This window comes from Gavia stellata, chromosome 6 (assembly GCF_030936135.1).
Source record: "Gavia stellata isolate bGavSte3 chromosome 6, bGavSte3.hap2, whole genome shotgun sequence".
Classification (NCBI taxonomy): Eukaryota; Metazoa; Chordata; class Aves; order Gaviiformes; family Gaviidae; genus Gavia; species Gavia stellata.
In genome coordinates, this window is record NC_082599.1 from 26,885,718 (window position 1) to 26,909,251 (window position 23,534).

At 43.1% G+C, this 23,534-nt stretch overlaps 1 protein-coding gene across 1 annotated transcript in view; it reads right to left on the bottom strand.

Annotated features, from left to right (window-relative positions):
• Positions 1-23,199, bottom strand: part of CALCR (calcitonin receptor) — a 78,328-nt gene extending 55,129 nt beyond the window's left edge. The window contains exons 1-3 of the mRNA XM_059818986.1: positions 23,119-23,199; positions 13,134-13,287; positions 8,746-8,856 (exon numbers count right to left, since the gene is read on the bottom strand). Of these exons, the coding sequence (XP_059674969.1) occupies positions 8,746-8,856; positions 13,134-13,287; positions 23,119-23,166 (313 nt within the window). The 5' untranslated portion in view covers positions 23,167-23,199. The remainder of the gene's footprint in view (positions 1-8,745; positions 8,857-13,133; positions 13,288-23,118) is intronic.
• Positions 23,200-23,534: the final 335 nt, after the last annotated feature.

Below are 23,534 nucleotides of genomic sequence, written 5' to 3' on the forward strand. Positions count from 1 at the left end.
GTAGAGAGCGATGAGGTCTCCCCTCAGCCTCCTCTTCTCCAGACTGAACAACCCCAGTTCCCTCAGCTGCTCCTCATAAGACTCGTGCTCCAGACCCCTCACCAGCTTCATCACCCTTCTCTGGACACGCTCCAGCACCTCAATGTCCTTCTTGTAGTGAGGGGCCCAAAACTGAACACAGGATTCGAGATGCGGTCTCACCAGTGCCGAGTACAGGGGCACGATCACCTCCCTATGCCTGGTGGCCACACTGTTTCTGATACAGGCCAGGATGCTGTTGGCCTTCTTGGCCACCTGGGCACACTGCTGGCTCATATTCAGCCGGCTGTCAACCAACACCCCCAGGTCCTTTTCCGCAGGGCAGCTTTCCAGCCACTCGTCCCCAGGCCTGTAGCGTTGCATGGCGTTCATGTGACCAAAGTGCAGGACCCGACACTTGGCCTTATTGAACCTCATCCAATTGGCCTCGGCCCATGGATCCAGCCTGTCCAGATCCCTCTGCAGAGCCTTCCGACCCTCAAGCAGATCAACACTCCACCCAACTTGGTGTCGTCTGCAAACTGGCTGAGGGAGCACTCGATCCCCTCATCCAGATCATCAATAAATAAATATATTAAAGAAGACCAGTCCCAAAACTGAGCCCTGAGGGACTCCGCTGGTGTGACCGGCCGCCAACTGGATTTCGCTCCATTCACCATAACTCTCTGCGCTCAGTCGTCCGGCTAGTTTTTTACCCAGAGAAGAGTGCACCTGTCTGAGCCACAAGTCTGGTTTGTGGAAGGCCATGATTTCTCATGTGCAATGACTGCTCTTGTCAGCTTGGCAACCTACTCAGCTGAACGCTTTGTGCATTTTGCCAGCTGTGAGAAGGGTGCGTCTGTGTCCCTCAAATCCAGTCCCTTCTGGTGATAGGTATCACAGCTGGTGAATCCAAAGGGGTCTGCAAGAGCTATTCAGTCTTTTCCTCCTTTTCCTGCATGGAGCATTTATCCTTGTTTCTCTAGAGATAGTTTGTAAGAAAGACAAAGCAATTCAGAGACCGCAGTATGGCACAAGGAGAGAGCTGCAGAGAACACAAATACCACAGTGCCTCTGCCCCCTCCACCGCCGTGATCCACACTCCGGAGCCAGGGGACCTCACTCCCTCTAGTCAGTGTCAGAGCAGGAAGACAAGGCTGTACTTCCATGTTGCTCAGTTGTGAGAGGTAACAACACATTAATCATCATCTGAGGTAATTGCTTATGGATACATATGGATCTATTTCCACATTCCACTTCTAGAAACTTTGCTCTTGGAGCCACATGAAGTGTTATGAGTAACTGGTTTACAAAATGGAACCAAAGACAGAAACCCAACAAAGTGGAGAACTGAGAGGAGTTTTGCTAAATGCAGCCTTGCATCACAAAGTTGGGCTGGGCTTGCTCCCCACTGGTGTGGTTACTGCTCTTAACCACTTCTCTTTGTCAAAGGGGAAAGGGAGCAAAAATGAAATTAAAAGATATAGCTGCCACAGTGCAACTTGCACATTCAGCTCCATTGCTATGTAACTGCACCAAATTAATTCTGACCAAACGCACCGTGCAGGGAGAGTGCGGTGGGTAATATAACGCTGCCCTGCCACAAACCCAATAGCCTGTGCACAGCACAGGGCAATGCTCTGCTCCTCCTGCTGCCCCCAGTAAATCTGTCTTGCTAAAGGCCATTACATCCACAGTATATTTCCCTTTTTTTTATTAGCAAGAATATTACCAGCATGAATTACATACTATGTTCCTATCAAATTCAATTTCTAGCAATTTCAGCATGACCTGGAACCATTTCAAAGGGATTACACCAAAGATTAACCTGGATATAATATGAATATAAAATACTATTCAAGAGAATCTGTGCATGTTGCCTGAACAGGGGAGAATAAAACTCAGCCCTGCTCAGAGCTTCACAGTCAGGAGTGGATGAGACAATGAATTTCCTGCTGTCACTGGAGTTAAAGCAGTAGCTTTCAGTATGTTTTCCAGACAAATTGATTTGTTTTTATGCATTTGTCACTCTGTGCATGATGGTCATCGTGAGAAAGAGATTGCTATAAGAGGCAAGAGTTGTTTATTGAAAAGGACAAAGTTGTCACAGCTTGTTTCTGTTTCTTTGTTAGCTTTAAGATCCCCGTTTCCTTTCACAGGTTAGGCTTCCTCAGGTGAAGAAAGAAGTGTAGGAAGCCCTAGCTAACTGAACAAACTAGATTATCACAGTGGTCCTTCCTTCTTTCAGAGCACAGAGTTCTATCTATCTAGTATGAATTGATGTAAGTTCAGTGAAATAAGTGGGACTACATCTGGCAGTTAGTTGCGAAGCTGTCAGACACAAAATGAACGGAGCACTGAGTGTGTTCTCCGTCATTTTGCCTCTGAGCCCTTTTGTCCAGAATATGATTTCGCCTTATTTACTTCCTAACATACTCTAGCAATTTTTTCTTGGCATTGATGCTGAATGTTGTTAGGGGTTCAGATACAGAGAGCTGGTATACAGCACCCACCGGTGCAGATGGGAGGAGGATCCGATCCTTTGCTGGCAGATAATGTTTCACTTTTCCAGTTACGAATGATGTCGTATCAAAGGACAAAAAGAAAGCTGAATGACATAGTTTTATTCCAGGTCTCAAAGCTATACCTGGCCTCAAACTAAGGTGACTAGCCATCAGCGAGCTGATACACAGTGGTTCTGCAGATCTCATAGAATCACATAATCACAGAATCACAGAATCACTAAGGTTGGAAAAGACCTATAAGATCATCAAGTCCAACCATTACAAAAAAAAAACCAAAACACAAAAACACCACACAAAAAAAACCCCACCCACCCACGAAAACCACCACACAAAACACCACCCACCACACAGCACCATGCCCATCAAGCCACGTCCCACAATGCCACATCCACACGCTCCTTTGAATACCTCCAGGGAGGGTGACTCCACTACCTCTCTGGGCAGCCTATTCCACTGTGTTACCACTCTCTCAGTAAAGAACTTTTTCCTAATATCCAGTCTGTATCTCCCCTGGTGCAACTGGAGGCCATTTCCTCTTGTCCTGTCACTAGTCACTTGGGAGAAGAGGCCAACACCCACCTCTCTGCAACCTCCTTTCAGGTAGTTGTAGAGAGTGGTAAGGTCTCCCCTCAGCCTCCTCCTCTCCAGACTGAACAACCCCAGTTCCCTCAGCCGCTCCTCATAAGACTTGTGCTCCAGACCCCTCACCAGCTTCGTCGCCCTTCTCTGGACACGCTCCAGCACCTCAATGTCCTTCTTGTAGTGAGGGGCCCAAAACTGAACACAGGATTCGAGGTGCGGTCTCACCAGTGCCGAGTACAGGGGCACGATCACCTCCCTACTCCTGCTGGCCACACTGTTTCTGATACAGGCCAGGATGCTGTTGGCCTTCTTGGCCACCTGGGCACACTGCTGGCTCATATTCAGCCGGCTGTCAACCAACACCCCCAGGTCCTTTTCTGCAGGGCAGCTTTCCAGCCACTCGTCCCCAAGCCTGTAGCGTTGCCTGGGGTTGTTGTGACCCAAGTGCAGGACCCGGCACTTGGCCTTGTTGAACCTCATCCAATTGGCCTCGGCCCATCGATCCAGCCTGTCCAGATCCCTCTGCAGAGCCTTCCGACCCTCGAGCAGCTCAACACTCCCACCCAACTTGGTGTCATCTGCAAACTTGCTGAGGGAGCACTCGATCCCCTCTTCCAGATCATCGATAAATAAATTAAACAGGACCGGCCCCAAAACTGAGCCCTGGGGGACTCCACTTGTGACCGGCTGCCAACTGGATTTCGCTCCATTCACCACAACTCTCTGGGCTCGGCCATCCAGCCAGTTTTTTACCCAGCGAAAAGTGCACCTGTCTAAGCCACGAGTCGCCAGCTTCTCCAGGAGATTACTGTGGGAGACAGTGTCAAAGGCTTTACTAAAGTCCGGGTAGACAACATCCACAGCCTTCCCCTCATCCACTAGACAGGTCACCTGGTCATAGAAGGAGATCAGGTTGGTCAAGCAGGACCTGCCCTTCATGACCCCGTGCTGGCTGGGCCTGATCCCTTGGTTGTCCTGCACGTGCCCTGTGAGCGCCCTCAAGATGAACCTCTCCATAATCTTCCTGGGCACCAAGGTCAGGCTGACAGGCCTGTAGTTCCCCGGATCCTCCTTCCAGCCCTTCTTGTACATGGGCATCACATTGGCAAGCCTCCATTCGTCCAGGACCTCCCCTGTTAACCAGGACTGTTGATAAATGATGGAGAGTGGCTTGTCAAGCTCTTCCGCCAGCTCCCTCAGCACCTTTGAGTGGATGCCATCAGGCCCCATAGACTTGTGAGTGTCCAGGTGGCATAGCAGGTCATTAACTGCTTCCTCCTGGATCATGGGGAGCCTACTTTGCTCTCCATCCCTGTCTTCCAGCTCAGGGAGATGGATACCCTGAGGATACCTGGTCTGGCTATTAAAGACTGAGGTAAAGAAGACATTAAGTACCTCAGTCTTTTCCTCATCCTTGGTGACAATGTTCCCCGCCACATCCAGTAAAGGATGGAGATTCTCCTTAACTCTCTTTTTGTTGTTAATGTATTTATAGAAGCATTTTTTGTTATCCCTCACGACCGTGGCCAGATTGAGCTCTAGCTGGGCTTTTGCCTTTCCAATTCCCTCTCTGCATGACCTAACGAGGTCCTTGTATTTTTCTTCAGTTGCCTGCCCCGTCTTCCAAAGGTGATAAATTCTCTTTTTTTCCCTGAGTCTCAGCAAAAGCTCCTTGTTCAGCCAGGCTGGTCATCTTCCCCGCCGGCTCTTCTTACGGCACATGGGCACTGCCTGCTCCTGCACCTTCAAGATTTCCTTCTTGAAGAATGTCCAGCCTTCCTGGGCCCCTTTGCCCTTCAGGACTGTCTCCCAAGGGACCCTCTCAACCAGTGTCCTGAACAGGTCAAAGTCTGCCCTCCGGAAGTCCGTGGTAGCGGTTTTGCTGACCCCCCTCCTTACTTGGCTAAAAATTGAGAACTCTATAATTTCATGGTCTCTAAGCCCAAGACGGCCTCCGACCTTCACTTCACCCACCAGACCCTCTCTGTTCGTAAACTGCAGGTCAAGCAGCGCACCTCCCCTGGTAGGTTCCCTTACCAGCTGTGTCAGGAAGTTATCTTCCACACACTCGAGGAACCTCCGGAACTGTTTCCTCTCGGCTGTGTTATACTTCCAGCAGACATCTGGTAAGTTGAAGTCCCCCACAAGAACAAGGGCTTGCGACTGTGAGACTTCTGCCAGTCACTTGTAGAATGCTTCATCGGCTTCTTCGTCCTGGTTGGGTGTTCTATAACAGACCCCCAGCAGGATATCCGCCTTGTTGGCCTTCCCCCTCATCCTTACCCATAAGCATTGAACCCTGTCGTCACAAACATCGATCTCTATACAATCAAAGCACTCCTTGACGTACTGAGCCACCCCGCTGCCTCTCATTCCTTGCCTATCCCTCCTGAAGAGCTTATAGCTATCCATTGCAGCACTCCAGTCATGCGAGTCGTCCCACCATGTTTCTGTGATGGCGACTACGTCATAGCTGTCCCGCTGCACAACAGCTTCCAGCTCCTCCTGTTTGCTGCCCATGCTGCGTGCATTGGAATAGATGCACTTGAGCTGGGCTATTGATCTTGCCCCCGACATCGGCACGCCACCCCTAGGCTCATCTCTATGTAGCCTGGCTTCATCCCCTCCCCACTTCAAATCTGGTGCAGCCCAAAGCAGCACATAGTCGTTTCAAAAGTCCATGGGGTTTCTTGCACACCTAAAATACATGCTGATGTGATCTGATATCATGGAGACTTAATCGGAAGGAAATCTGACAGGCACTGCAGTTTTCATCTTGTGAAATCATTGCTCTTTAGGATGAATTTTCTGTTTCTCAGCAGAAAAGCTAGCTGTATTTTGTTTAAGAGGCATAAGTTACCAAAGGAAATAATGACTTGTGACACAAAACCTGACTGACTTTTCAGGACAGCTGAACCTGTGCTTTTGACCACCTCTAAGTGGCAGCCACTTCCATTAGCACTTGAAAGACTTCTAGTCACCCCCACGATATCTTGTCCACCTCCTACTTTATTAAGTCCCAGTGTCACAATCAGCCACCTGTAAAGCAAAGGCTGGCTACCTGCTGTTTTCATGCCGCAGCTGTAATATGTGCTGGGGAACTCAAGAGATGCTTTAGGAAAGCGGCTCTGGCTCAACCAGGAGATGCTGAGCTGCTGCTTGAGCCAGGGAAACAGTGTCAACTGACCAGGATGCAGGCAAAGAGGCTGACAGAGATGCTGACAAGGAGAAGAGAGATGTGCCAGGGGAAAATACTGAGTCCAGAAGACCACAGGTATTGTTTCTAAACAGGAAAGCAGAGAGAACAGCAGGAAATTAATTACTGGAAGAGGCTTTTCCTCCTATGGCTCTGTACAGAGAACAGGAATACTAAAAAATTCCCAAATCTGCAAGTTTTAACGCGTGGCAGAAAGAGTAACCACAGTACGCACACACTGTGGGCCAGACTCTGCAGCACACATCTGTACATTAAGGAGTGATTTGCAATCAGTCGTACAAGCCACAGGCCTTGGCACTAATAAACATTAATAAGTGGAGTGAGGTGCTTCTCCATGGATGGCTTCAAGTGTTACTTTGAAGAGTGCTGTTGTAGTGGAGCAATTAATTCAGAACAGGTCACTGGAGACAAGCGGGCAAGTGGAAAAGCTGGGAATAGGTAGCCTGGAAGCGAGCAGGAGAGTGGCTCTGTAATCACCCCCATGTACTAGAGGGATGAGGACCTCGAGTCATGGGGAGAATTCTGTGATCACAGGGCTGCCCAACACCCACTTTTGCAGGTATTAGCTGAATAGTGCATGGAGTATACATAAACTAGGACTGTTAGTGCCATGATTTTTTTTCTATGAAAACCATGGAAGCAGGGAAAGCAGAAGCCTTGTAGTAAATTGTCCTGTTTATCAAAGTGGCTGTTGCCACATGGGGAGGATATCATGAACAAAATGGGGGCTGAAACAGCAGGTACAGACCCCACCCCAGAGGCACCTCTGCCATGCATGTAGGAAAAGGTTTGAGCAACCTCAGGATCCAGAGCCTTGAGCACTCTCCTAAACCTGGGCACTTCTGTCTGGTAACTGAACCAAGTTTGGCTAATTCTTTTAAAATACTCTTCTGGCACCTTTTGTGCAAATAGCCTAATGGTTGAAGCACTTGTCCACAGAGAGGGAGACCCAGACAGAAGGCACCCCTCCAGTGGAGGCTCTCAGCTCCTCAGCCTGTCTCCCCCAGGTGCTCCAATGATTAGCCATGAGTGTGGCCCTGCTACAAGACTCCTTCTTGAAAACTATGACAGAAATCATAGTCTGTACAGAAAAGAGGTCAAAGCTAAGTGCATCAGAAAGCTAAAAAAGGTCACAAGACTTCGTGATTTAGTGCTCGTTAAGTGTCTCAGGGACGTGAGCTGCTGTAAAGATTTGTGGGGTAGGTCTCAGGGTATTCCCACAAGAGGTGGACAGTCACGCTGCCATGCGAGCTCACTTCCCAGGCACACAAATCCTTCAATCCATTTTGTCCGATGCCTACTTCCACTGGAAGGGGGGAGGTTCCTCCATCCAAGTTAGGATGCAGGTTTGAATCCTCTCAGACTGGGGCTGGCACTGGAAGTTTTCCACCTGATGGGTGAACTTTTTAATGGTGGGTAGCTTGGTTTATAAAGAACAGAAATACCGATCAATCTGGCTGCTACTGAAAATGGACTTCAGTGAAACGCATACTGGGTCTGATCCAGCCTGGACACTCCTCTGTTTCTAAACAGGCAACAAGCTCAACAAACCCAATAGTTTTAGCTAATGGTACTGGGTAATTAATTAACAGCTATGCAGTAGTCTCTTTCCTTACTTTTCAGATGGGCACATACATTTTGGTTTAACCTTGTTGAAAATTTTTAGATTTCTATACCCTCCCCCCCAAAACGTTTAGTATCAGTTTTTAACTGCTATTGGTACACTGTGTCTGTGCTGGATTTAGCACACTGTGGCATGAAGCACCACCTATAAGCAACATGTCCTGAGCGTGGAACACACAAGTGTGTCTTTCTTCAAACAATACTCCTTGTGGAGTTATACTTGTGTCCAGTATTTCCTCGTATCCATTTAGCAATATTTGTGTCCTTGATTTTCCTTTCATTTGTCCTTTTAAACGTTCTTGAATTACTTCTCTTAGTCTGCGTGGCTGCTAGTATTTGTATGAAGAATTCAATGAACAACTGAAACTTGGAGGCTGAAAGAACATTATTTCTGCTCATCTTCTTCCATAAAATGATATTTTCCAATAAAAACTGAACAAATAACATGCTGATACATATTTCATGCACATTAGCATTTTATCTTCATTATAAAAACTTAGAATGAGGCACTAAAAATGTTTTGATGTTATAACGAAGTTGTTAATATTTTCATAAACTAGGTTCCATAAATCCATGGGTTATATTCACAAAATTACAAATACTTACAAAATATTTTTAAAATGAAAATATATAAATTAGGCAACCCAAAAGCTTGATATATTTTAATTTCAGCCAAACTGTCTGAGATTTCACAACGTTGCAAAAATGCCACTTTCACTCAATGGCATGAATGTTTCAAAGACTTCCTTTGAAAGATAAGATGATAAAAAAATACTGTACCAGTTGGATCAAAGTCTGGAAAATAATCCGGACAATTCTGAGCAGTGATTCTTCCAGCAGGTGTGTCATCCCAACACAACCAGCCATCCCAGGTTCGGTTGCAGAACAGACCTGGACATTTAAGAGGAATGCAGTAGTTAATTCAACATGCAGTCACTCCTGAACCTGATCTGTTCTAGTCTCTCAAGGAATATTGCTGTCTGCAGACAATCATGTTCTCTTTTTGCAATAAAACCCCTTGTTATTGCTACACTTTGAGTGGCATTCAGGTGCTACGAGGTACTTGTTTTTTGCTGACCTGATGTTAGTGGTGTTCATTTTACTGGAAAGTAATGTTTCAAAGCCTGTTGAACTGAACTTTGAATGTAGGGTCTGATCCTACAAATTCCTCTTTTTGATCCTCCTTCAGTCCTTAGCCATAAGTTTATACACTAGTGGTACCCAAAGACCTTATACACACCGACTTTTCAATTCTTCTGCTGTTCAGCAGGTCTGAAAATCAAGTCTTTGAAATGTAAAGGTAGGAAGGGCTTGCAGGGACGTCCCAGCTAAAAGCAACATTTGCAGAGACAGATCCCTGTAAGGTTGTTGCATTGCTCAACACTAGAGATTGGTGACGTAACTACAGATCCAGTGAAGCAGGTGCAAGACCCATCTGTAACAGGCGAACTCTGCCTGATGATGTTGTCTGGGTAGGCACGCTGTGATCCTGTCCCTCCTGGCAAGGTAGCGCTGTCAAGGCTGTGTCCCCTACAAGGACTATTCCCAGCCCCAGAAACTATGGCCACACTAGGGAGGCAGAACACAGCTCATTCTTCATGAAGAGATGTTACATACCGTGTTGCACAGAAACTGCACTATAAGCCTGCTTGCTGTAACATGATTTCCTGACTCATTGTGGATTTATTCAAGTAACACATTAAAAAAAAATCCTATGCTTCTTAGTTATTTTCCATTTAAAATCAGTTTGTGTTGGGGAAAAGGTATTTATCATCATGACCATCAGGTTAAAGGGCAGTACAGTGAGAAGATGCATCTTTCCTTTTTTGCTCTGGTCCCACAGGAGTTTCAAAATTGCTGCTATAACCACGCAGGTTGTTGAAACAATCATATGGAAGGCACCTAATAACCACTGAAAGTTAATAAAATATGGGCAGCTAATTGCTTCTGGTGCTTTTGAAATTATCCACAGATAAGCTTTCCTACTGAGGCAAGAAAGCTGGAAAAAGACATCTGAATTGTTCAAATTCACACCAATAACTGTTTCTAAGTCAAACTAGTTGTGGATTAAAAATTGAAAACATAAATATTTCCAAAACATTTTTTTCCAGATTAGATGTCTAGCAAAAAAAGTGGTTTTATGAACACTTCTTCTTCATCAGCTAAGATTCTATACATACCTATTTTTCCATTGTCAAGTTAAATGTGCTAATGCTACTTGTTCACTTAATTAACCAACCATTATATCAGCAGTTTGTTACCTTCCCTTCAGGCATTCTCATGTTCTTCTCTAGCTTTGAGATGTATCTGAAAGACTTTTAGGAATCATTTTGTAATATCAAAGAAAAAGAAGGGTAGAAAATGTTTGCAGCTTGAGCTCTTATCTGAAAGACATTGCAGAATGGGATTGGTAGTAATTTCTAGCTTTAAATCCTTTGCCTTGCCTGATAAAGAAAAAAAATCACTGATGTTGATTTATACATTGCGGAATGTGTCTTTCAAGGTAAGCAACAGGATATATATGCACACATAAATCCATAAATATGTATATATACACACACATATAGAAATACACACACATATGTATATATGTTTTTTAAGTGCTGCAGGAAATAAAACAGCATAAGCAATAAAACAGAAAAAGAAGAGTTGAACAGCCTATTGTTGTATCAACAGCTGAAAATATTACATTTTTGGATGGACAGAGATCGTGGGAGTGCTGCGCTGTCCCAGAGGGACGGTCAGGTGTTCCCATGTGCCTGAGCTCCTAATTTTGTTATTTCTTTGGTATTTAAGGTAATCAATTCTACCTTGAAATGGGCAAGATAAGTGTGTGTACATGGTCTGTTACTTCAGCTCTGCTGACGCATGGCTGCTTGTAACGCTGCCACAGCTCACCTGTGTTATACCATCTCTCTGGCTCCTGAGCGTGAGATACTATGCAGTTCTCTGTAGCTCACTGCCACCAGCTTTGAATCCCAGAATTAAGAAGGATTTAAACCACCTTTGCGCCAGACTACAAATGGGCTACATCAGGGACTGCAGAGATACCAGGGAAAAGTTAGACACATCTCGACTGGCTCTGTAAAATTGTACCAGACACAGGGCTTTCCTGGGAACTTCAGTGTTAGACTCCACTACTGTTTGTGCTGAAAATGCATACCCAGTATACCCCTTCAGCTCATGTGTTGGGCTTTTCCTCTCAGGAGACACCCCTATGGTTGTCCTTTGCATTAAGGGAATTTCCCATCTCATCCCATCCTCCCTTTCAAATTTGCAGCGAAGAGACTTAGACCCTTGTCCACTTCCAACCCTTTATGAAGTGTAAATGTTGGAGGGCTGGTGAGGATCCTGTAATTCAGTTGAAAACGTGACTTCAGTACTGTTGGCATCATTCCTTAGACACCCATTACCTTCATTCTGGGTTATATATGAATTAAGTGCATGTTGCTATGAACGTAACGGTTCCCAATGGCATCACTTAAATCTAGCTGCCAGTCAAAGGAATGCAAGAACTGCTGTGCTGTGTCCAATGGCTGTGGGTCTGCCACTGCTGTCCTCCTAGAACAGCACTGCCAGAAATTCATATGTCATGAGACATACGAGTTCCCAGCTCATGCTGGGAAAACACTTCAGCCCTTTGCAACTAATCACACAGGCAAGGTGCAAAAGAAAGGTGAATCCAGCGGAACTATCAATGGATGCAAAAATCACATATTTACAGAGCTGGAGACTAAAAGAGTAATCTGAGCAGGCAGTAAGTTATTTCCCCCTCAAGCCCAGCAACTAAAGGCTTGTTTACGTCTGAAACATGATGCTTTCTATCCCATAACCCTGTTTAAATACTTGTGGGTTTTCCCCATTATTGTCCTGAATGAAAACCTATTTGAAGCAATGGGAATCTCTACATTCATTCCAAAACATTTCTGCATCAAGACGTGAGTATCTTAACATCTATTTATTCTTTCAGTCTTACAGAGCCCAGTAAAATCTTTGTGGTAAAGAGCTGTAGAAATGTCTTTGTTCTTGTATTACCAAAAATTGCATGTTTTCTCCACCCCATCTATTAGGTTGGGTTCTTTTAATCATGATTTTTTAATATATTTTCTTTTTAGACTGTGTCCTCGGTATCTCTGTTCTTTACTTGCATAAATCCCCATAATGCCTTCAATATTTTTTCTCTAGCCTCCTCATAACTTCGATATTTTCTGTGAGAGAAAGTGACCAGAACACTCAGTCCCCACCAGAAATGCTGCCTCATTTATACTGTGCCATTGTAGCACCACTATTATTTATCATTTCCCTTTTTATTACTCTTAATATGTGCCTCGTATTCAATGAAGACATATCCTCAGTGCTTTATAAACCTCTTTTTGCTAGTGTCACTGCTGAATAGTGTTGCCAGTCTTTTTTCAGTGGTGCCCAGTGACAGGACGAGAGGTAACGGGCACAAACTTGGTCATAGGAAGTTCCATCTAAACATGAAGGGGAACTTCTTTCCTCTGAGGGTGCTACAGCACTGGAACAGGCTGCCCAGAGAGGTTGTGGTGTCTCCTTCTCTGGAGATATTCAAAACTCGCCTGGACGCATTCCTGTGCAATCTGCTCTGGGTGAACCTGCTCTGGCAATGGGGTTGGACTAGATGATCTCCAGAGGTCCCTTCCAACCCCTGTCATTCTGTGATTCTGTAATATGGAATACCTAGCACATCTGTGTTGGTACAGAGCATGGCAGCTATCAGTCAATACAAGAATGACAGAAAAACGAAACAGTGAGCAAAGCAAACAGAATGACATTTATATTTAAAAGATCACTGTTCACAATCAGGTCTTTGTGTGAGCTTGCTGAAAGGTTTTGGAGAATGCCATTCCCTAAGCAAGAACAAGAGATATTCAAGCAGCAAAGCACTGAGCCAGAAATATAGACGACGGAGGTACCGTCTGCGTGGGGAGAAAGGAAAAGCTGTTCATTCCCTGGGCTCGTTCCAGGCTTTTTTCTTTCTTTGCACTTAAGAGGATGCTAAGTAAGTGTGAATTTGACTACTGCTTATGGGAAGGAAACGGCACCCTGAGGAAGACTATGGATTAGTATACAGAAGAAAATGTTTCTTTATAGCTATATAAGCAAGAGTGGCAATATCCAAACAAATTTTTTGTAATGTTTTTTACCTTTTTTTTTATACGGAGGAGCTCTGTTCATCCTCTCATAGCATTTGAACTGCGAATCTATTATCTTCTGTCGTATGACTGAATTTTCAGTTACTACAGGCTCTAATGTAGGATCAGTATAGTTTACAGTAGAAGAAAGACTTGGAACCATTCTCTGTGCAGAAAGGAAAAACTGTTAGTACAAGTGAATAAACCAAGAGGATAAAATAAAAAAAGGGAGGATCAGAAATCTCTATTATGCATTCTTCAAAGGCTTTTTTTTGCCTTTGATGGGCCTTATACTGCTTGCAAAGTAAATGCTTAATTTTTACTAGTTTATCTCACTATAAACACAGGATTTTAACCAAGCCCTTTTTCTTGGCAAAAGTGAGGACCATTAAATACTTGATAAAGTCTTGACATTTTTTTCATTTAGTTTAGCGATCTGCAAAAAAATTTTCTATCTTCCCAAAGTTACACCCATATATTTCTGCTCGCTTGTTCCAGTTTCTCTCCAGACTGCCCAGACAAAATACCTCAGTGCCACAGCCTCGAAACTGATTATTTCATGTTTTATGCCACCTGCTTTGAGTTCCTTCATCTGTTAAGGTCACAGAAACACAGGGCAGAGAGTTTAAACTTCACTACCTCGTCTTAGCTCATAGTTAAGTACCTAAGCAAAGTGACCCTAAATTTGAGAGTCTGAATAACAAAGTCCCCTTTGATCAAGTGGCATCTTCTGTCTTCTCCCACTCTGAGCTCCCTGAAGGGCAAAGAGAAGGATTGTTGCCTCTGGAAGGCAAAAATCTCAGGTAGAGAGGTCAGCTATCTTTTTTTCCTTCCTTCCTTCCTTCCTTCCTTCCTTCCTTCCTTCCTTCCTTCCTTCCTTCCTTCCTTCCTTCCTTCCTTCCTCCCTCCCTCCCTCCCTCCCTCCCTTCCATCCATCCATTGCACAGCCCCGGTCTGTGAGTCAGGGTGGAAATGAGAGTGTGGAGCTTTAGTTAATTCTGTTCTGCCTTAATCCTGTATCAGGACACTTCTCTGCATGAAAGTGATAGGAAAGGATTAGTTCCTCTGCTTCCCCAAGCAAAAGCAATGCTGCTGTGGCACTTCTGTATGACCCTCTGCTTTTTTCCTATGCTAAACCATACTAAAGCCATCACAAACACATACAGAGTCACTTGCAGTCTGCTTCGAAACTTAGGACTCTCACAAACACACAGACTTGATGTTTTTAGCACCAAATACTAGCACGCAGATCTTTAAGCAATCATTTGTAGTTGTTCAAACTGAAAACATGACAGGTTTGAAAGTTCAAATATCAGCTTACTTGTTAAATTGTTGCTTGCCTTTTTTTTTATTGCACGTCCAAGCAATTGTATCTCATTAATACATTGCTTTCTTTTCCATTTGCACAGCTAAAACACCTTGGTAAAATACATAGCAAAACCACAGTATGTTTGATTTAGTTGAAAAAAAGGCATTAATTTATCCTGATACTTCTGTGCCAAACCATCTCAGTTTAATATTCTTATCATCATATACCCAATTATTTTTTCCTAATTTAATCTAATCTCTTTTGATACTAACATTTTCATTTTGAGCTCTATAGAGGTACTGTCTGGACTGGCAGACAGTGGAGGCAGTTTATCTCATTGCACTTAAATAGGTACTTGAAATAAAATGGGAGGAATAAGAAGGAAGATATTTTCCAGTAGATACAATTTTGTGTAAATTTTATGTGTATCTATACACACGCACACATATAGGTATATTTGGACAGTGAAGCCATTTGGAACATTTCATCTGGCCATCCAAGTGAAAAATTAAGCATCTAGAAATCCAGAACAGGAAATAGAGAAGCAAAGCCACACACATCACAGATCCCTTGCTCATGAGAAGATTAAAGGGAGTAGCTGGAGTCTATGAGGATCATTTAAAAAACAACCAAGCGATGTCCTAAATCCAGCAAGAAATGTAGGAAAGTGCAGATAAGGTTCTTTGGATGCCCTCAGGTTTATCTTAGCCCTTCGTGTCCATGTATCACCACAGGCTTCGGTACTTCTCTGAAGTGACTCATAGATACTCCATGCTTTTTTTTTCCTTTCTTATTTGAATAATACCTCAGTTCCAAGGTGTTTGCATTCAAGAGAGGAGTAACGGTATTGTCAAAGAAAGCTAGGGGGGCTTCCGTGGCATTGCCTCTGTTCTTGACGATCCCTCTGTTAGTCTGGGCCAGTTTGGGAACATACTCATGTTCTGAAAGCATAACCATCTGATTATGCATGGAAAACATCACCAGTTTTCCTTCCACCTAAAAATGCTTTTATTTTTGTTTTCTTCTAGGAAGGAGATGATCTGTTCTTCTTTGACCAAACAAGACCAAAATCATTTCACACTGACATACACCAGAAAGACTGGTGTTGCTGGCCATAAAAGCTGTTGCGGTTTCATTTGTTTATCCATACAGAATAAATCGCAACACAGATATGAAACAATTGGCAAATGCCAGCGACACAGATAGAAACTGTAGAAACTGTTCAGTGCTTCGGAACATCTTTCCCCCATTCTAACTTTTTTGGTATCCTCTTTTGCACACCATTTTTAAAAGGACAGACCATTCCTGGAAGATTGCACAGTGCAGAAACATATAAGCTGAAATAAAAAGTACCATATGCCATTAGGAAAGGAATGTTCTATTTACATCTTTTAACTAGTGAAAATGTAACAGTTTCTAACTAGGGATGATGATTTTGCAGGGTAAGATACAAGAGACTGAAGACACCTTACTCTCAAAGGTCAGTTTCATAACTTGCTGTGTGTAAGGGACTAATCCAATTCCCGAAGAAGTCAGCTCTTGTTGGGTACAGGTTAATGAGAATACTTTAATATTTGGAGGCAGAGAGTACCTGTGGTGGTGGATAAACATCTTGGATTGTGCGCAAAATTATTTAAAGTGCTCAGCCATGTAACCAGGAGGAGTGCCCATTCTACCACCTCCGAGCTAGGCAATCATGGCCCAGATGAAATTACCAGCAAAATTTCCATTGCCCGCATTTGGGTCAGGAATTCTCTCAGAGAGTGAATATAGATAGGAATGTGTCACTAAAGCTCAATGGAAATTACTTCATCAGTGGAAATCACTTAATGGTTTACAGTAGATCTAAAGCAAGTTTGGATAAAGACTGGAGTAATAATATTAGATTACAGCTGTCTCTTAAATTATCTATATTTTTTTTTCTTATTACCAAACACAAAGACTCAGATTTTCAAAGTTAGTCGCACACAAATCTTTCCAGGCACTTTTGACGTAACAGAATAGCTTGTGCATGAAATCCAGTTAAGAGGTTATACGTAGGTGGGTAACTGGTATTGTTCATCTGTGATATGCCCTTTAAATGTACTCTTCTCTTTGATTGCTATTACTCATTTCTGTTTGCCTAGATTAGAAAAGCTGGCCATGGAAGTTTGGACAATATTTTCTTCTACCTTAAAATCACACCTCTGTTTGCAGTGCTGGTGTTTTCTACTATGCGTAGGAGACTCACATGTCCACCGCCACCTTGGGACTTGGAGCCTGATCTCTCCAAAGTCAGTTCAGTGTGGTGATGATCCAGCCTTATATTCCTGGGGCTCAGTCAGACAAAAATCTTGGTACAGTTTGTGATGTCGGCTATTTTTGTTTCATTCTCCTCACACTCCTTACTGTAGGGGTCAGGAAAGGGCAAACAGGGCAGAAAGAAATCTCTGGGTCATTATTCTCTTACCAGAGGTAGCAGAAGCCTGGGCATGGCTACAAGGGGGAAAATCTTAGTGTGTGGCAATGGGAGAAGCTGGGAATGTCCCCTGAGTCTCTGTGTGTGTGTGTATGTTCTCATGGAATTAATGATTAGGAATCACCTCTGCTACTACATTTTCATGATTATATCTAGGTGTTTTAGGAATTAAGTTTTAAAACACATGTTTTCACCATAAAAAAGCTAAGATTAAATCATTTTCACCTACCTACGGTGTTGAATAAATTTTGAATGTTCAGAGCCATTACTGCACATTAAAAACCCTTGCCATCCATCCATCAGTTACTTCAGATGGAAATAAAAATAATGTTGATACAATAAATGAATGCCTCATTCATTTACAAATATTCTTTATTAAAGAGAAATAAATAATTCACAACTTAATAATCAGGATGTGTTCATAGTCTGGAAATTATTGGTATGATTTCTTCAGAAGAAAATGGTTTAAGTGATGTCCCATGCAGCAGTTTAGCAGCCGTACATATGATGTCACTCCTAAAAGTCCAAGTAAATGACGTCATACATACGACCACCAAGCCACCACGTGACAAATGACTGTTACAAGAAAATGAATTATCATTACAAAGAGAAAAAACAGGCTGCTGGGAATGCCGAAGTTCTTTATACCTAGAATTAATAAAGGAATCTACAGAAAGCATTTTGGCTTAATTATTAAACTATATTGAAATGAACAAATAGTGCCCCAGTTACTTTAAGACAGACACCTGCTATTAACCTGTGCAAGACTGTGCCCATTTCTGCAAAACAGAATCCAGATAAAGCAAGCATAAAATTCCTTTCTTTTTTCCCACAAAATATTGGACATGATGAACAAGCATCCCCAAATATTTTTCTTCCACCATCAAGGAGCTTGAAGTATACTAACTGTTGACTATACATGACTATTAGGAAAAGAGGTATTTGTAGCTTTCCTTCCTTTTGTTTTTTTACCTCCTTCCACTAAATACAGTGATTTTGCAGCATTTATTGTTGAGCTCAGTCAAAATATATTTCAAATTGTTGATGTTCCAGCTGTTTATTACTGATTTTGATAGCTCAAACGTTCATTTCTTTTAAAAGTGCTATGTATAGTCACCACTTTGTGGGTCACTAAACTCCTGTTCTTCAATACATCACATCTTTGAGCGAGAGCTCAGCGTGACTTAGAGTGGTTGCAGAGCCCCTCTCGTACCTTGATTACTTTTGAACTACATTTCACAGCTGCTAGTGCTAGGACAGAGAAGAAAATGACTGTGATGCCTTAGGAAGGTCATTAGTGCATGGTATTCAGTAAACATAACAATGATTTCTTATCCGTCACAAATGTGCTAGGAAACAGCAGACAATTCCTCTGGGGAAATACCTCGACATGACATGTTTTGCTTGAGCACCGAATGTTAAAATTTTGCTGTACTCAATTGCTTTTGAAGCAGGATGGAAATGATTTCACAGTGAGATCCCATACGACTTACATTGCAGATTTTGGCAGCTGTTTAAACAAGCATGAGATTATCAGCCACAGCAGATGAAGGCAATGCACTTGTAATGAAAAGCAACTTGTGAATCTTACAGTTCTTTTCCGTTGCTGCAGTATTTGCTCACATGAGGAAGCTTTACTCTCAGAGTAGCCTGATGCAAACTGTAGGCTTAAAGGAAGGCTGCAGAATACTTCACGGATTTTTGCTTGCAGCTCTGATTATCATCTTCTTGCAAGAAGCCTCTTTAGGGCAATCAGCTGCATAGCAACATTCTTATTTTTTAAAAAAGCAAAGATGGAGGCAAAAAGTCCTAATCACCCCTGAAATTGGGGTAAATAGAACAGAATATGGCATTCATCTCCCTCCTGGGAAACTGTGAGCAGCTTGAGTCTCAAATTCTCACACTAATTCTCACCACCTTACATCATCAGCAGCTTGCTTTCCTGAGCTTTCCTTGCATGAGAAGAGCTCCAGAACTTGCAAGTCCACTTCCTTACAACTTGAAGCAACCCATAGTTACAAAGGGAAATGCACTCTTCAGAACAACAGCTTTCAAAGGCATGGTCTCAGGTGATGAGACCCAGGGGGATCTCATCATCTAAGGCTGGGGAAGCTCCTGGGCTCCCAGCAGTGCCAGACAGCAAGCAAGGCCCTGATGAAGCATGCCAAAGGAGGCTGTGACAGATCTTCAGCAGCTCTTCTGGCCCACTGAAGGGTGGGACGTGCTCTGGACCAGTTGCTGAAAGGGCCTCTGTCTAGCAGGAGAAGGCTTCTGCTTACGGTGCCTGCACAGAGACAGGTTTCAGAGACTTACGGTGAGAGCCACTGAGCTGGGCAGGTGGCAGGAGCTTGGGGGAGCACGTGGCCGCACCACCTCACCGATGGGTATTGCACTCCCAGCTGTCAGGATCAAATGGGTACACCACAAGCAGTGCCCTCATAGCGGTGGCAAACGTTCTACTAATTGACTTCTGGTGACTTGAACCTACTGCAACTGTGTTCCAAAACAAGCCAGTTTGTGCAGCTACCAAAACTTATATTTAGGCTTTTACATAATTAATTTTCTGTGTTTTGTGAATGGAAATTATTCACAAGTCTTTCAGGAGCTGACACAATGTACCAGACTGTGTATAGTTTAGTGACTGAGGCTTGGTAACAATTTGACAGACTTGGACTTAATGAACTTGTAAAATTTGTTTTTTACTCAAAATGAACTTATTTTAAAATACAATCTTGGTCTAATGGACCTAATTGAATAATAGTGTGGTCTTCAGCTGCAGCATCCATTTTGCCCTTGCCAAGCACTTTGTGGTTGGCTCAGGACAACAAAATTGGAATATATGAGAAAAACTACTCCATCGATCCTCATTTACAGGATAAGACCAAACTACCATTTGTAGGCACTAGAAGACAATTCTTACTTGAAAAAATCGTGCAAAGAATAGAACTCTCTTTTCTCAATGTCCTGCAAAATTGATCGGTCACACAGGAAAGAGACCAAAGCTTATTTCCTCCACCTCATTCTCTGCAGTTTGATGACCCTGGACACGCTGTGCTGATGCTCCATCTTTCGTGTGGAGAGAAATGTGCACTGAGGAGATGAACTAATTGCTTCAGCGCACAGGGGCTCACGTACTTGAGGAAACAAATCTCAGTCACATTCTGTGGCTCTCAGTAATTACCAAAAAAATACAGAGTATCAGGACTAAAGTGAACTAAGAAATAATGAACAGTTAAATTTTCTAATGGAATTCACTTTGAATTGTAGAGGACTATGTGGTGCTGCTCCAAGCATTGTCATTCTGCATCCAAAAGTAAGGGAAGCCATCAAAGAGGAAGACAATAATGAGTTAGTTTTATTTCTAAATTAGGTTTTGGAGCAACTGCTGCTTTAGGTTTTGTTTGGCAAGGGTGAGTTATTATGGATCTGTACACAGAAGAATAAAGGACTATTTATTCTATGCAAAAAATGACATGTGTGAGAGAGAAGAATTCTATCAGAAGGCACCAAAACCCCTTGTGACAGGTCTAAAGGCTGGAAACTGGGGGGGGGGGCAGGGGGGGCTGTGTCTATGGACACCTTGTAACTAGGGTCTAGGACAAAACATTCAAGGACAGACATGGGATGAATCTGGCACCTACAGTGGGACAAATGGCATAAACAGAGAGCCTGGAGTCCGGAGGGGAAAGCAAGGACCTCAATAGGTTGTGTTGCTTGCAGTCACCAGCTGGGAGCGTACGACACAAACAAGAGGATGACAGTAAACCATCAAAGCCATCGAAGAAGAAAGATCTGGAGGATGGTTTGTGGGGTGGGTAGCGAACAGGAATGGGAGATCACCCCTGTGTCACAAATCACTTTAATTACTCAATCTTCCTCAACCTCAGACAGTGGCTAGCATGTAACTCCCAGGGGCTCATGGCTCTGGGAACCACGGAGTGATTAGAAGAACCAACAGAGTGGGAACAGTCTTTTTGGAAGAGAAAGAAAGACACCCTTTCCTCATTACAGACTACAAATAAAATGTAAAAAATGAATGTTTTCCACCAGCTACAGGTGGTGAAATTTTTGGAAAAATTACTGATGCCAAATATTTTTCATATTTGATCTAACAGCAGTGTTTTGGCAAGTGTCATCAAGAAAACAGAACTTGTTCATGGTCTGCTTCTATGACCATGGCTTCTCCCTTACTGGAAGATAAATTAATCTAGGAGGTGTCTAAGTAGAGCACAGTGGGGAAGGCTGCAGTGGGAAAGGAAGGAATATAGAGATTGGAACAGTGAAAATGTAAGGAAATTATTGCTTAAGTTATCCATAGAGGTCAGAAGTTGGAGAGCCCTTTGGTGCAAAGAAATTTAAAGGAAGGGGATGCAGATCTCACTGCAGAGTTTTTAAAGAAATCCTAGTCCTGGAGTACTGCAGGAATGAGCACAGAACTAATGTTGCACACATGCTATCATGGGTGAGAGATTTAAAAGATTTCTGGACAACAGGGCAAGGATCAGCCCAGTCCTTCAGAGCTGACCTACAAATCCATGCTGTAGGTCAGAGCACCTCAGACACTCAGAAATGCTGTTGACAATTTTAGTTATCAGAATATTTACAGTCCTGTCACTTGACTGGGGAAGAAAAATAATCAAACTGTTCCTTCAGTTGGCATTGGCTTGTTACAGGAAGAATCCCTGTTCTTTGCCAAGGCCTCTGTCAGGCTATGCAGATCAGCTGGGATTCAAACCCAGAAGGTAGCTGGTCTCTGTCAGGCCATTTTGTTAGAGAGATCACTGACCATGGGTGATTTCCCAGCCAGTGCATTGCTACGTGCCTCCCTTGCAGGGCTACGTGTAACAGCCACAAAAGGTCACAAATATCAGAATACTCCAATATACCTCAAGGCAGAAGACTTCTGCCAAGTTCAGGGATGATTCCTCAAATCATTAACTAATTCTGGACAAATTCTTTTGAGACCAAGTTAGCAGAAATGTATTAACTCTCCTCTGTCCTTTCTCCTGCTCTCCAGCCCTTCTTTGGTTGAGGGTCCTAATCCTGAACTATGAATTCAGTATTTTACCAGTTCTTCTGGGTTCTCCATGACCTCATTTAATTGGTTTCTTTTTAATTCCTTCTATGCATCATTCTCTTACTGTTCTCTATTTTCCTTCCATCCTTTTTATCCATATAAATTTAAGTGGCAAACAGCACTGTGGGCACTAGGCTGAGTGAAGAGGAGGGACACAGCCCAACAAACAAACCAGGGAGAGCAGTCTCTACTGTTCCCCAGTGTGTCTTCTAGCCCCATTTCTACAACTTCTGGCTGGAAAGGATGGGAGTTGACAGGGAGATGTGCACAAATGTTGGAAGAGAAGATGAGAAGCAGAGGGTCATGAGGAACTAACCAACAAAACACAAGAAGAATAAGAATCAAAGCTTTCTTGAGGAACACAGAGATAAACAGTTAGTTGGGGAATAAGGTGGCATCCAGCATGCAAGTTACTCATACCGCACCAAGGTAGAGAGGTGCTTGTTCTCAGTAGCATAATTCAGACATATTCTGACTGTTCTGTAACTGAGGCTCTGGACAGTATTCGCATTTCTGATTACCTGTAATGTCTACGATTTTATGATAATTGCTAAAAATTTGAGGTTTCACAAGTAGAGATCAGAGAAAGCATTCAATGCACATGAGAAGTATTTAGTCAGGTAGAAATGAATTAGAAGAATAGTTACTCAGCCATGTTGCATACATTGAAATAACTGTAATATTGATAGTAAACAGTTGAAAATAGCATTTGAACTGAATAACTAATCTTTATACTGTTATTTTCCATTTCAGTTGCTTTCCTAATAGCAGAGTAACTATAAACAGTGAAAATCCACAATTACTTAAGTCAGTCTAAGTCTCACACAACAATGTTAAGGAAGTTTTCAAACACATAAGTTTCCGTGTCAGTGATATGTTGTAGCCTGTAAAACACAGAAATGCAAAATCACATGCATTACCTTCTTCAGACTTGCAGTTCTGTCTCACCAAGAAACAATGTTTTCATGTTCAAAATTTCATAAGATCTCTTATTTAGAAAGTTTATTAACCTTATTTTGAAATTTATCAGTAAGGGAACTCATTCCTTCATCTGTGCAGTATAACAAATGTAACCCAGTACTCATTTTTCTGAACATCACCACAAATTTAAATTTGGCAGGTGTCATGAGCATTTCAGTTTTCTTGTACTTACAATTAGAAGGATGATCAGTAAGAAGCAACCGTGGGTTGTTTTTTTCATTGTGGAGTCTTCCTGGAGAGACACGTTGTAGCTGACCCTTCTGGGAAGTAAACAACAAAAACAAAAGCAGTATTAGATTTTACCTGTTAAGATAAATTCCTTTCCTTTTGTGTATGAGCACCTTTTTAGACCTCAAGTGGACTCTGTGCGTGTGCGTGCACTCCCAGCCTTGCATGTGCTCAAGTTTGATTTCACTGGAGGCTGGTATGCTTTTAATTTGGTCTCCTCCGTCGATCTTTGGTGGTGAGTTCAGCTGATGTGGGGTACAGCTCCATGTTACTCTGTCACCAGCAGCAGATCTGGGTTAAACTCTGTGTCTCTGCCCGCTGAGGCTACCTTGGTTGTCCTGATTCAGCTGCTTCTAACCT